This window comes from Bombus fervidus, chromosome 8 (genome assembly GCF_041682495.2).
Source record: "Bombus fervidus isolate BK054 chromosome 8, iyBomFerv1, whole genome shotgun sequence".
Classification (NCBI taxonomy): domain Eukaryota; kingdom Metazoa; phylum Arthropoda; class Insecta; order Hymenoptera; family Apidae; genus Bombus; species Bombus fervidus.
This window is the reverse complement of record NC_091524.1, coordinates 10,225,188-10,239,830: the sequence shown is the minus strand read 5'-3', so window position 1 is coordinate 10,239,830 and position 14,643 is coordinate 10,225,188. Positions and strand designations below refer to the sequence as shown.

The window sequence follows — 14,643 nt, the reverse complement described above, 5'->3', positions numbered from 1 at the left end:
TACATGACCTGGTCGTTTAACGGTAAGAAGCTAAAAGAACAGTTGGCAAGGGATTAAAGGAGATAAAGGGTGAATGGGTCGCACTAAGGTGGCGTTTAATGGTCTGTTTGCGGTGTTTTCGGACTCTGACTACAAATGTCTCGTAAATCACGAGTTGAAATAATGTTTGAGCGATTTCCGTGGTGCTAGTTCATTCAGGAAGTTAGAAACTAGGAATACACGAGACTTCCGGTTTGCGTTTATAGATTACTGGTGGGAAGGCATTATATTCGAAGAGAAAGCATTCAGGTGGAGAAATTAATTTTCATTTGACGAAAATGCTGCGAGGGATTATTTGGAATATATGGAGAATTAAAATGAATCGTAAAAGGAACTTTTCGAGTCGCGATTTAATTTCCGTTAAGTTTCGTCCAGTCATTTTATAATTTAAACATTGATATGTCGTCAAAAGAGCTTCGAAAGTAGAAAGTTAAGTTTACAAGCCTTATCATCGAGTGTCGAGATTCATATCAGAGATATCTGTTGAACGTTACAGTGATAAACGAAGATAAAAATGTTTTTAAGTAATTGTTTTCACTATCGAATAAATTTCTGTGCAAAGTCAAATTCAAATCATGCTGAACGATGCACGATCGATTAGCTAAAATTCAAGGCTTTTTATTCAAGTACTTGGATGAAACACAAAACATTATAAATAGAAATGCAAGTTCGATACGAGAATAGTTACGAGGTATTCCAGCCAAAGTTTCCTACGGCTATAATTCAACGTTTATGAGAGAAGAAAGTAACTTTATTATTTCATGCGATGCTTAACCATTCCTATCGTTGCAATGAAAATATCGTAACGATTGTCATAAATTTTGTTCCCTCCTAAACGAGTCGAATCCTTCAAACGTGCAACTGTTATGGAAAGATGTCACAAGTTTGAGCCGAGTTTTAACGCAAGATGGAACATCGACTTACTCATCCGTTGTCCTGGAAGTAAGTAATCGTATTTCCAATGCATATTAAAAACAAAGTTGCGAGTTGCAAGATCGAAGAAAATCTGATTAAAAAGTGTCTTACTACAAGGAAACGAATTTCAAGTCAATCTAAAGAGAATGGAGAAAAAGTAGAGTCCTATCAATTTTATTGCAAAGTTTTCAAATATAAATTCTCAAACTTAATTCCCCAATTAATTTTACCGCAGGAAATTCTTCAAAATTCTATTAAAAGATGTTTCCCATCAAAACAAATTACTACCTAGCTCGAAAATTTCATCCCTCTTGAAAAGTATTGCCAATTACGATATACGTAGGGCTCTGTAGCGTAGAACAAATTCGCAAACTTGAAATCAACAACATCGGCCGTTCTGACGGGAATAACAAACGACATCGTTAAGCAGCGGTGTTCCCATTGAAGTAGAATCTTCCGCGATCTACAAGTGGAATATAATAAGCGACGAAAAATCAAATATAGCGGAAGTACGTCGACCTACAGAAACGTAGTCGGATCTCTTTAAATGTCGTTCAATGATCATCTTAATATAAATCCTAGAACTTTTCCTGTAATATTATCTACGACTCCCTTGACGAACAAAACTTTTTAACTACCATTTTAAATATCGAAGATGATCTTGAAATTCCAAGAAATACGAGTGATAGGAAAAAATCAAATAATATGTAGTAAAAAATGTGGAATCGTATAACATTCGTTTGAATCAGCAATTTTCATTAAAATTATTATTTATGCAGTTAGCAAATTGATTCCACTTACACTTTTATTTTGCCTATCGTATAATCATCAATAATATCGTACATAGCATACAGCATTGATTGTGATTTTCAAAATTAGGCATTTTTTTTGGTCAAATCAAATATACACCACTAACAACAAATTCAAAATCGCTATCATAATTCAATTTTATGTCTTCTACTTAAATTAGTCTTATAGATAACGATAGCAACTTTCTTTCCTTCGACAGACCATCGACGAAGGAATTTCTTAATGCAACACAGAATTTTGAGTCGAACTATTTAAAGTTCATTGGATCTTAGGAATCTTAAAATCCGATGTCAAATATAAAGAGAGTAAACATATTTGATTTAAGCGAGGGGATACCTATTTGAAAATTACGATCGATTCCATGGGACAGAAACAAATATTTTTATACGATACATCAACTCTTTATTTTACAAACTCTTTCGTTCGGTAATTTCGATATGAATATTGCAGTGCGTGACCAAGTAGAATTGCAATATTTATAAGAGAAACATGAAAGCTCCATGTAAAATGAACGCAACGCACACAACCGGTGACTTCACGTGCTCGAAATACATATTTTATATATTTTTCCCTCGATGCAGTTTCATTTCGCATTATTTTTGTGGCAACGCGTGTCTCGTAAAATATTTGATTCCCGTAGCGTGGAAATCTTGTCTTTTTCTATGGTTTCGTAATATAACGTTAACCGTGCTACTTGGCTTTTGATTTTTAATCGGTGCTCGAAATTGACTTCATTAAAAAGATGGCACTGGTTCAAGTTTGGATCTGGACTGACGTAAGGAATTTCGTGCTAGTTTCGGTTAAAGCGTTTCTACTTCAGCGAATTGTTATTGGATCGTTAAGAAAGTCGAAAGTGGGAAAGAGGTGCAGTTACATTAAGAAAGAAATGTGGTAGTAGCAGGTTGGTAAGCAGACGCTACCAGCGGAAAAGTGGTAGAGAAATAATTATCTTCTATCCGTGTGTCCAGCCGAGAAGTTTAAGGATATCGAGGAAATCGTGCAACGTTTCTAGAAAATTCATCAAAACAGATAACCCTGATCCACTGTGTCGTATTGTTCGCCATAATAGGACAAACGATTAAGAACATTAATTTGAAAGGGGATAATAAAAATGCTAATATGAATTTCGGGAACTATGTTGCACAGAAGAACCTGATTTAGAAAAATTGAGCGAGGTATTGTACATCGTCAAATACAAATAATAATAAATTTCACATAAGTTCTATTATTTATGATTACTCGAAGGATCAGATTTTGAAAAATGACACGGTATATTATATTATTTTTCATTCGATGATCCGAGCGATCATAATAACAACAACTAATAATAATCATAGTTTCGAAAGAGTTAATTGTTAATTTAGAAGAGAACTAATTTCTTTGTATTTCGCGAACGTTTCAATTGAATAACTGACTAATCAAAAGATTGAAAGAGACACAACGAACTGTATCTTTATGTGTTCTTGTACATTTAAGGGATTATGAATCCATTCATTCATCTCGATATGGATAAACCAGACTACGAGGGTTGTGGTTGACACATTCCCATAAACTAACCGAAATCACGAGGTCGTAGGATTTTACGAGGCTACCTTTTCGGCATCTTGATGGGAGTGTACACGCGCGACCGAAAAGGTTTCGAGGAATAGTTATCCGGAACCTGCGTCGAGCGAATTTACGGCCGTCGATTCAATCGTCGGACATGTTGCTGGTTACTAGTTGGACGGGTGATATTTTTCTGCTTCGTTTTTTCACAAATGAGAATTTCTAGAAGGCGATCACGATGGAAGAATTCGATTCACGATGAGAATTCGACAAGGAAATCTGATAAGAATCATAATAATAAGGCAGACGATCGCGAAACCTGTTGAGAATCTAATCGGAATAAAAGGAGAATTCGATGAGAGTGCAAGAAAGCTCGATAAAAAGTGAAACTTTGCTGGAAATTTTTGTTAAAATCCGAACGAAAGTTCGTTAGGAGCTTAATCAGAATCTTGAGAGGAGATTCTATAGCAATTCAACGAAAATGCTACGAGAGTTTTAACAGAAATGTAAACGTATTCTACGGAAACTCGATTGAAGCTCGATAAGAATTTTCAGAGAGTTTTAGAAGAATTGAAGAAACTCTACTAGAACTTGGTGAAAACTCCACGGAAAATCTACGCGCATTTCAGAAGAATTCTATTAATTATTCTTTAGAAGAACGCGTTACATTAATTCTATACGAATCTGATAGAAAATCTACGAGAGCTTTAAAAAAACATTACTAAGGAACGGAAGCTTCTAAAATGTCTCTTCTTCTAAAATCTCTATAAGAGCTGTGTAAGAACGCCGCAGGAGTTGGAAGAGAAGTGTACATAAATTTTCTAAGAACTCTATTGAAATTTGTTGAGGAATGCGCTATAAAGGAACGCGCGGATGAATGTGTAATAGAAATATATTGAAATAAGTATAAGTATAGTGTATACTGATCCAGATCTTCGCTCGAGCAGAGTTACATTACGATCGAAGGTGATAGGGAGCACGTCGATATATTTACAGCAAAGGACATTACCAAGAAAATTAACCTTTGTATGTAACTCTAGCTGAAAGTTGCAGGAGACAATCAATAAAAATCTACTTATAGCTCTTTGTTTCTAGACTTTGTAATCCAAACAACATTCATATTCAAGGGCACAATAATATGGACCTTTTCTTTTATTTTTTTACTTCACTAAATTCTATTTTCTTCGTAACGGCGGTATCCAGGCAGTAACGATACAAAAGAAAAGTGTAGAGTTCTCCTAGAAGTAATTACTTCGATAAAATTTGATGTATATGAAAATTGAAAAGGAATTCTCTTGGGAAACTTACTGGCAACCTTGCAAGAAATTCGCAAGATGTCAATAAGAATAAATATTCTACAGAAAAATTCGATAAAATACTATCGAAGATCGTATGCGAGTTGAATGACAACAACTATTACGGTAACTCGATAAAGAATTGACAGGAACTCGATTCTGTGAAAATATGAAAACGCGATCCTCTCACAGAGATACGATTTCACGCCAGAGAAATACATTCTTCCATAAATTTAAACTCTCACGCTTCCAATATAAAATAATAGAGGATAAAATGGCCCGTTTTTTCTGTGTGACATTTTGTTCGATGCATTCGTCATTCAAAAATACGTACATCCGGTGGGAAGGAATAGCACGAAGGACGATTTTCGTAGAAAGCAAATAAAATTAATGACAGATGAATATCCCCGTTGAAAGAAGGCGTTGCTCTTGAAATAGCGCTTTCTCGTCTATTCTCATCGATATATTTTGCGTATTAGCCTGACGAAAGTTCGACTACATAAAAAACCCTGTTACGAAACTACGCCACGTGTACAATTGTACAGTGTACGTTTTCGTTCATAAATAATAGAATATCTCCTGGTTTTATGTAAAACGTGATAATTCAAATAACAAGGAAACGACTAATCAAATGTGATTTTATCTGCGTGCGAAATATACAAATATTTATGGACTTATTTAGAAGAATTAGGAACGAGAAATACGACGAACTAGGAATCGCACGTGTTTAGACTTTACTGTCTGTCTCATAATCTGTTTCATTGAACTAATTTTATTACGCGGGATAAATCTCAATCGAAATTTTGATTTAGGTAAGAACAAATACAATAGAAACATTAATCCGTCTTACAGAGTTGGTTGAAGCAACGACTTCATTTCAAAGAGACCTAATGAATACGAATGAAAAGAGATTTAGTGTTATCGATGTTATCACGCTATATATAAAAATGATATTTTTATTGCGGCACTGAATAGATGCACCAGAATTCTTTACTTATCTCAAGATCCTATAATCTCTACAGGTCCTATTTATCTCTAAAAGTTCCAAATCAGATGACAAGTTGCTGCAAAGTTTTAAGAATTTCCGAATCATTTCTCAGATTGATCTTCAGCAGGTGACTTTAATACGACCCTGAATATTTACAGGAAAAGATACAGCTCTAAATAAACCGACATTAAATGTGTTTATTCTGTTTAAAAAAAAAACTCCACTTTGTCTGTTTCTTTATGTTACTTTCGTTTCTGATTGAACAGCGATAATCGTGACAATTCGAGACACGGTAAGTGCATCCTGGTACGATAAATTTCTCGCGTCAAACGAAACCGTCTCGACACTCGTAAAAGAATTTATCACAATAGTAGAAACTATTTTTATAGGACCGTAAACCTACGAATCTCCTCGGCATCGAACGTACTATGCTTTTCCTCCCTCCTGGTGATCGCAGATCGACGAACAATAAGTCGAACAACCACTTTGAAACTATCCAGGCGAATCTCGGCTACGTATGTTTCTTCCTTTTCTTCGTTAATTTAGCAACTGGTCAAACTTACGGCATCTTTCAAACCGGTTTCAAATCTGTGTGTAACGAGATAGATTTCGATGTTTATTGTTGCATATCGTTAATAAGATTGCAAATGGAATCCTTAATCGATGCAGATGACATTTCTTAGGGGGATTTTGTATTTAATATATGGTCGTACAACCGGTTCTTGGCTTTGATATATTTATATAGTTGTAACTTTGAATTTGGAAATTTTTGAATACAATACAGACCACTGTAATATGTATTAGATATAAATAAAAAATCTATATCAAGTTTAGAAGGAAAATACGATCATAGCTGTCGTACCTCTTGCACAAAATTTCCATGCAAATCTACGATATTTTTCATAGAAAACTTTCACAAGTGAAACTTCCATGGCATCCTTAAATTCCTAAACATTCCAAACAAAATACCCTCATTTATCTTCCCCTTGAGAATTTCAACAGACCCTCATCCCCTATTGTATTAAGTCTCAAATAAATAATATTGTGCTACAGATGACTATATCGATTTATGTTCGATTACCAACTTTTATTTCACAGATCAATAAACAAAATAAAAAAAAAATCAATCACAAACTAAAAAATTCCAAAGTTGCGTAATTTAATCTAAATCGTCTGCAATGACCCGACGCTATCAGTTGACAGTTGACTCTCGAAACATTACAAACCAGTCGGTCACTTCGATTGCCCTGTCACGTTTCATAACAAAAGAAAAAAGAAAAAGAAAAAGGAAAAAGATATAAAATTGAACAAACGTTCCACTTACCCAGCATTCGGATAACGTTCCTTTGCGCGGCGCTTTTTCCTCTTCCGCTATCGCCGTGAATAGATCCAGCTGACAAATGGTTCCTCTTCGCAGTAGCTGACAACAATCTGGATCGTCTTAACTTGATCGCGATCAGTACATAGAGAACGGTGATGATGGTCATTGGCAGGACGAAGAACAGCATGGTGGATATCTCGAAGGCGTGTTTCATCAGATACCACTTGATGGAGCATTGAGCCGAGTCCAGGACTACCGAGCCGTTGCGATAGTCGTAAACGATGCCAAATTGAACAGCCTGTGGCACGGCCAGGCATAGCGCCAGCAGCCAAATTACTATGACGAACTTCACCGCCCGGGACAGCTTCGACATCGTGTGCGAGATAAAAGGATGACAGATCGCGACGTACCTGAAAGTGGAACACGCGTTGTTTGCCATCTTTCTATCAAGTTTCAAAAAAAAAAAAAAAAAAAAGAAAAAAAAGAAAAATAGAGGGAAAGAACGGTTTTTAGGAGTCGCTTGTTGGCAGGAACTTTAACGAAGCCGACATTGTGGAAACACGTTAGCGAACCGGAAAATGGAGATAAATGTGCGATGATGGATGACGTGCTGTGTATTCACCGAGGAATACCGGATGTAAATATTGTAGTTACTCTCGGATTTATTGTTGCATCTATCGTTGTACTATGTCGGTCGTGGAACATTTATTGTGTAATAAAGTGACTATACAAAAGTGTTTTCGCGTATCCTTATTTTGCAACGAAGCGTCTTTTGGGCTGTATATTTCATTTTCATGGTGTCAACTTTTCCTAGATAGTACGGAATTTCATTTACTCGCGGGCTTAACTAATACGAATTCGTTGCGATTGCCTCGAGTTCTCACTATTTCTACCTTTGTTTCTTTGCTTCCGTTTTGTTCATTAAGATAAACGCGATCGTACATTTCGAATGCATAAAAATGCATAAAGTTAACTCCAGGATACGCTTACTTCTATATTCGTTCGTTTCAGCTGACGACATTTTTACAACCGTTTTAAGTATCAAATTTGTGCAATTGCGTGGAATAGACGGCGTATTGTAGTCCTTTTTTTTAAAGGAAACAAAAGGAAGGTAGGAAACAAAAGGGCAAAATTCTCTTTGTACAATGAAAAGATTTATGTAGAATCTATAATATTATAAGAAATAATTAATAGGGGCAATAGAAGTTGTTATTTTAAGTTTCAAGTTTACTAAGAATTTTCTAGTTTCAATACCAGTAGAAGGAAAGTCGTATTGCAGTAAAACATGTGATACGTATTCAAGGTAAATATTCTGATTTCTAGAAGGAACAGTGTATCTTCGTAGACAAGCGACTGTTACTTGCGTTTCCAAGAATATTCCCTCTTCCAAGGGAAGAAGCCTTTTCTGTATCCAGAAAGAGGTTCTGTCAACTTGTCATGATAGAAATTATTAACGAAGATGAAACATTTTATATAAGTAAAGCTAGAGCAAACAGAAAAGGGGAAAAAGTGCTTTAACCTTCTGGAGTATCACTTTTCCATTAAAAAATGAAAAAAAAAAGAAAGAAAGAAGAAACGCAAACATCATTGTGAACATTAAAAAATGCAACATTTTTAATAATGTAAAACATTTCAAAGTAAAAAAGAAAAACGATTCTGAGTTGAGTTTAACAAGATATTAATCATAATTTAAGGAAGGTGTCGATCTGTCTCTTAACGAGCGTTCGAGTGTATCTATCATCCATTTTATCACGATTTTCGCAATCATTCGTCACAGAATAGGGTTACAACAAAATCGAGAAAGCAAAGATACGTAGCGGTTTACTTAGGCAGAAATAAGAGATAAGAAAAAGAAGGTCCCAGAGAATTGGACACGCTTTATTTGTGTCAACCAGCAAGGGTTACTTTAGACAGTTCTGGGAATTTTCGCGTGACAAGGGGATGACATGTAACTATACACCCTGAAAGCTTGACGCTTTCAGGCGAGAACGTTGAAAAGGTCGAGAGCGATTTAATTTACAGCGATATTTATTAAGAACCTCGTAGAAAACTGTTACGTATCTGCGAGTTTATAAATTCGTGATTTATTAGAAAGAAGATGAAAAATTTTCTCAAGGTGATATTAAAAAAAAAAAAAAAAAAAAAAAATGAAAGAAACAGAAGTACATGTAAGACTGGAAAATTAAAATTAAGCGCTGCGAGAAAATTGAAGATAAAGTATTCTTTTAATCCTTTCCTATCTTCCTTTTATCGTAAAGATAACATTAAAGAGAAAAAGCTTAACAAGTGTATGCAAATTTTGAGATCAAAGATCCTTTTCATTTTTTATTATGTTAACCTCTTTAATTAAAAATTAATTATCATGCTCGGAGGAAAATTTCATATACTACGTGGACAAAGTAACGAAAGCCACGTAAAATATTGCTAAAATTAAAAGTTTTAACGTTTCCTTCGTTAACGATGTTAGCTCATTAGATTCAACTAGAATAATTTACTTATAATTCTCAATGAGAATTGATTGTAAAATTCTTCCAAATAAATAAAAAAAAAAAAAAACAAAACGATGTTGGCTACGTAAAATGAACTACAAGGCTGCACCATTTACTGAACTAAACACCTGGTGATTTAGATTGACGTTCTGAGGCGAACAGATCCTTAAACGCAACTGGTTCGATCGATCGTTTAATTGGAACGAATGGTAAACAGTAAAAGAAGACTACAACCGTTTCACGTGGCTCTTTAACCCTGTCAACCCTCTTCATGTCTTCGAAAACCATCATTCTATGTCAATAATTTCGACAGGGTCGGGACAAACGACAAACCACAAAAAAATCTTACGTATCTTCGGAAACTTTAATTCGACCGTAAGTTTCTACGTAATAACAAATGAATGTTATTCAATTATGTTATTTTTTTTCCCATCATACGTATATTATATCGGGTATTTAAAAAAATATTGTTCCTTAAGTGCAAAGGAAAATCCAAAATAAAGATAAATAAAAACATGCATTTGCACAAACATTCGCAATCTCAGGTATAATAGGTATAATAGGTATTAGGTATAAGGTATTAGGTAACAGGTGAAGAAATATTTCTTTAGATTCTACTTTTTAGTCGCTTCAATAACAAATATCCGGACGTTAACAAATTTAAATGTCTAAATAACAATGAACGGCAGTAAAAGCGTGAACTTGCACAAACATCCACGTCCAAGAATAACAAACAAGAAAGAGCGAAATACTAAATTTAAGAACAATCTAAGAGTTCGTCGGTTTGTATTCTCAAGTCGATGATTCAATTCAAATTGGTTACAAACCTTTCAACGGTGAAGGCGGTGATAGTCAGAACGGTGGCGTTCGCGGACGTCTCCGCGGCGAAGCTTTGAATAATGCAGAACGCCTCGCCAAACACGTACGGGAAATGCGACCAGATGTAGTACATCTCTGGAGGCAGGCCGGATATCAGCAGCAGTAAATCAGAAACGGCCAAGCTGAACAGATAGTAGTTGGTGGCCGTGTGCATCGACTTGTTACGCGCGATCACAACACAAGTGGACACGTTGCCGATTAATCCGGTGAGGAAGATCACCGCATAGATCACCGTGATCGGTAAAACGATGTACAACGGATCCCGCCTAACCGTCGAACAATTTTCCTGCTGCAAATATTCGGCGATTGGTCCCGTGTAATTCTCCCATCTACCTTCGGAGGCCAGCGTATCTTCGTAACTTCCGGCCAACCTCATGCTATCTCTGATTATCATCGATCCTTCCGAACCGATCGACTTGTTCGACAAAATCATTCTTCTCGACGAGATTCCGGGTGATTCTGAGGGATTCTGTGCAATCGGATAACGTTGACTAGCTTTCTGGACGATTGACTAGTATAAAATTAACTTTGACATTAATTAATGACGTTCGCGCTGCGTGCACATTTTAGTCAGCGAAAGTTTCTGTAAACGTTTTATTCGATTGTTTTAACATTTACATCGCGTGCACATTTTGCCAAAGAAAGTTTCTGCGAATCTTTTAATTTCATCGTTTCGATCGAATTCTTCGTCTCTTTCGTTTAATCGCAATCGATGTGGCAGTCGATCGAAAGGATAAATCACCGCTTGCTTGTTCTTTTTGTAAGTTGAAGTCTCACAAGCTTCGGTGTATCATAAAGATCTGTTTTGAAGATCTGTTGACGACCGTACGAACGATACAACGAGAGATAGATACGGTTGCGTCTTTCTTCCACATTTTCGGGTGCTTCCAAGGACAGAGACGAACCCTTGGTATCCCTCGAGGACGATTAAGTCAATTCCAATCAATTTACCGAGGTCGACGCGAATAGATGGTTCGATCAGTCTCGTCGTGGTGTCTTTATTATCAATCCACGCGTCAAGTGGTCTGCGAAGAGCGCTTCTTCTCTCTTGGTCTTCATTTAAACTCGATAAGTTAGCCTCGAAATTTTTATCAAGTCGAAGAATATTGGAAGATAAGTTGTTGAGTGTTATTGGTCGATTTCTGTGGTTGAAAGCGTTCGGATCAATTTGCGGCTTTAAAAATAGGTCGGTCGTTCGATCGAAACATGGCTGACCACTGTATCTTCAGGGACGAATAGAATATGTCGTTGGTCTTCGCTGAGACATATTAATAGAAAATCGTCAACGGGGCAGGATGAGTTTATTATGGTTGCTCTGGTCTGCTAAGCGTCCAATCCACGTGTCGTCACTCGGAGATTGTCTTTCCACGATACTTCCGGTGTTCTAAGGTGTCCGCCGTCCCGTTCTTCTTTGCAGTAGGTCTCAGAAATTGGATAGTTGGTTTCACGCTATTATTCCGTAAGATGGATCTTATTAGAAAAAGTGTCTATTCTCTTCTAACTTTTTTTAACTTATGAGAATGTTCTTTCGATTTTCATTATAGAAGTCTAACATCTTTTCGATGAACTTTATTTCAATTTCTCTTACGAGATTTTACATTTTCACGACACTATTTTCGATCTTTATCAAAGACTTTTCATTTTCAACGCAATTTCTTTCGGCTTCTGGTATAAATTTTTTAATTTTAATAAAAACAAGTCCTTTCGATCTTACTATGAAATTTAAAGTTTCAAGGATTTTCATCCAAAACTTTTTCTAGATTTTGTTACCAATTTCTTTCTTATCATGTATATAAGAATTTTCATACATCTAACCCTGGAATTTTCCTACATTTGACTCTGGAATTTTTCAATCGCACAAACTTTACTTCTTCGTTTTCTCTTTCGTTCGGATGGAAATGTTCGACGATTTCAATTTTACTCACCGTATCGTAATAGTAGGTGATTTGATTAATTACATATTCCAGTTTAAGCGTCTAGTTGTCGATTATGTCATTCATCGATCAAATTAAATCTGAATCGTGCCACTGTAATCAAGTTCGAATCAGATATAATTGTACACCGATCGTTCGTCTAATCGTTGCCTTCGATATACCTCGGAATAGCTTCCACTACTATTCTGTGTAATAGTAATTCGATTCTTGGTTGTATGTCATTAGTATCTATGACGCGATTAACACGCGACGCTGTACAAATGACTTTAGCGTCGTTTGATTATCCAACCAACTGTAAACATACCTGAAAATGTTTGCAAGTGCGAACAGTTTTCGTCTTTTCTTATTTTTCCTTCTTTATTTTGTCAGAATAATCAATACAACGTTATTAATGTAACTAACGCCAATTAGTCGATCGTTCTTTTAAATTTGTCCAGCTATCTCGTTTACGATGTGAACCGATTATTTTTGACCTCGTTTCAATTGATCGCACGATTTCAATTCAAATCATTTTTCTGCCGCTTTGTTCGATCGAAAATCTTACGGAAAATGATCGAAATTGTGAAAAATACGAAATGTTGAAGAAAGTATAAAAATAAAAGTTACATTTCTACGATTTCTTTTCCACCATTGTTACGATACTTCGCCGATAGATTGACATTAAAATGCTTTTAATCGATATCTATACAATTTTATGACAGATGATAATTTATAGCTGTTATGGTTGGGTCCCGTGCGATTTTCGTATCAATTTGTCTCGTACTACGCGACGGTAAATTATTTGATTTATCGTAACGATACGGTTCTAGTTTAACTTTCATGACGCTTCGTCTAGACGGACACGCACATGTTCATGCTTGCAGATCACGATAATCTTTTATTACGTTTCCAATGTGCTTAAAAATAAATATCATACGCTATGTAACTCATCTTTATGTCTTTTGTTACAGAACAACAAATTTAATACTTTCTCCACTATTGTTCGTTCTTCCATAAATTTCGAATCGAATGCTCGCTAAGATAATTTCGTCAATCAAGGTACTGGCGATTATTTTCGCTAGAATTTCCTTTTAATTGACGCCTTCAACGATAAATTAGTTCCAGTTAGCTTCTATGAGCTTAACTCAATTAACCTTAAACATTCTTAAAACCGAATCATTTTCGATCGTTCGTCAAAGTCAATCACCGTAAGACACTTTGCATTCATATTTCAACAGTTCCTTCTTACAAGATGATTAATTAATCGTTTCGTCTCGTTCGTCGCGCTTTTAAGTCGTTTCTTCTTTATGAATTAGGAAAGTTCACTCGTAAATGAACGGTTCTCGATCATCGAAAGACAGTGCCGAGTTGTAAGTTGTTTGGAACTCGTGTTTGAAACAATTTCTTCGTCTAAGTAATTAGTCATTTGTTTTAATTAGCTTTCTGTTTCTATCGAAAATTGAATATTCTTTATAAAATACAGAATATCTTTTACAATCTTTTATAATATTTTTTTATTTTTTCTATGAATTATTTCTCTTACCTGAAACTTACTTCTGTGAGATCGTTGGAAATTGTTTCTCCTCCTCCAAGGCTATCCATCAATTCTTTCTCTTCTTACTTCATCTTTCAACTCCACTAATCTGTCAAATGCTGTATAATCTTCGTTTAGGTTTCTCTTCTTCTTTGTGATAATTGTATGGTATACGATTATCGATTTTTGCACTTCAAATTTCTGTTTCTTTATCAATCTGTACACTTAGTTCTTCGTAACACAGTTCAGGTTGAATTTTAAGAATGATTATTTAGATTATTCCCAAGCATGATTAAATTGTTCGCCTCGACCTCTACAATTTTTCATTTCTTTCTTCCTTTAAAAACTTATTTCAAATTTCACTGTTCGGATAGGATTTTATCAATTTTTAAGTAAACTGTACACAATCATCGTGAAACTGTTCGTTTCTTCTTCAGATTTAGTTATGTCTTCTTTTTTCTGAAAACCTATTTGAAATTTAATTTTTTTTGTATGAAACTTAATATTTTAATATTAAATTTAACAATTTTTAACTAGATTATTCACGATCATCCTCGAACTGTTCTTGTTTCTGTCTCAAAAAGATTTATCTCTTCCTTCCATAGATAGATACAGAACATCTCTTCGAATATTTCATTGTTTCCGTCATAAAATCAATAAGATTTTCTTCAAAGTTACACTTTCCCCTCGAAAACCTGTTTTAAGATTCTTCTCGTTTCTCGCCAAGCTTCACCAACAGAAATAAATTGTTCTCCTCATCAAATTATTCACCGCATTGAACATCCTTTGGATTCGCACCTCAATTCCAACGATCAAGCTTCTTACAACCACAACAATCCATTCACTTCCTTATCTGGTTGATCTAAAAAAAAAAAAAAAAATCCTCTTCACGAAATGCCTTATAAGAAAATGCTT

At 35.3% G+C, this 14,643-nt stretch overlaps 1 protein-coding gene across 9 annotated transcripts in view; it reads right to left on the bottom strand.

The window, feature by feature from the left end:
• Nucleotides 1-14,106, bottom strand: part of LOC139989852 (pyrokinin-1 receptor) — a 205,840-nt gene extending 191,734 nt beyond the window's left edge. Inside the window, exons 1-4 of one of the 9 annotated variants that reach the window (XM_072008510.1) lie at nt 13,738-14,082; nt 12,207-12,519; nt 10,230-12,120; nt 6,917-7,323 (exon numbers count right to left, since the gene is read on the bottom strand). In XM_072008510.1, coding sequence (XP_071864611.1) covers nt 6,917-7,323; nt 10,230-10,714 — 892 coding nt within the window. In that variant the 5' untranslated portion in view covers nt 10,715-12,120; nt 12,207-12,519; nt 13,738-14,082. Of the gene's footprint in view, nt 1-6,916; nt 7,324-10,229; nt 12,520-13,737 lie in introns of all 9 variants that reach the window. The other 8 variants (XM_072008512.1, XM_072008511.1, XM_072008514.1 and 5 more) reach the window with 8 other exon arrangements.
• Nucleotides 14,107-14,643: the final 537 nt, after the last annotated feature.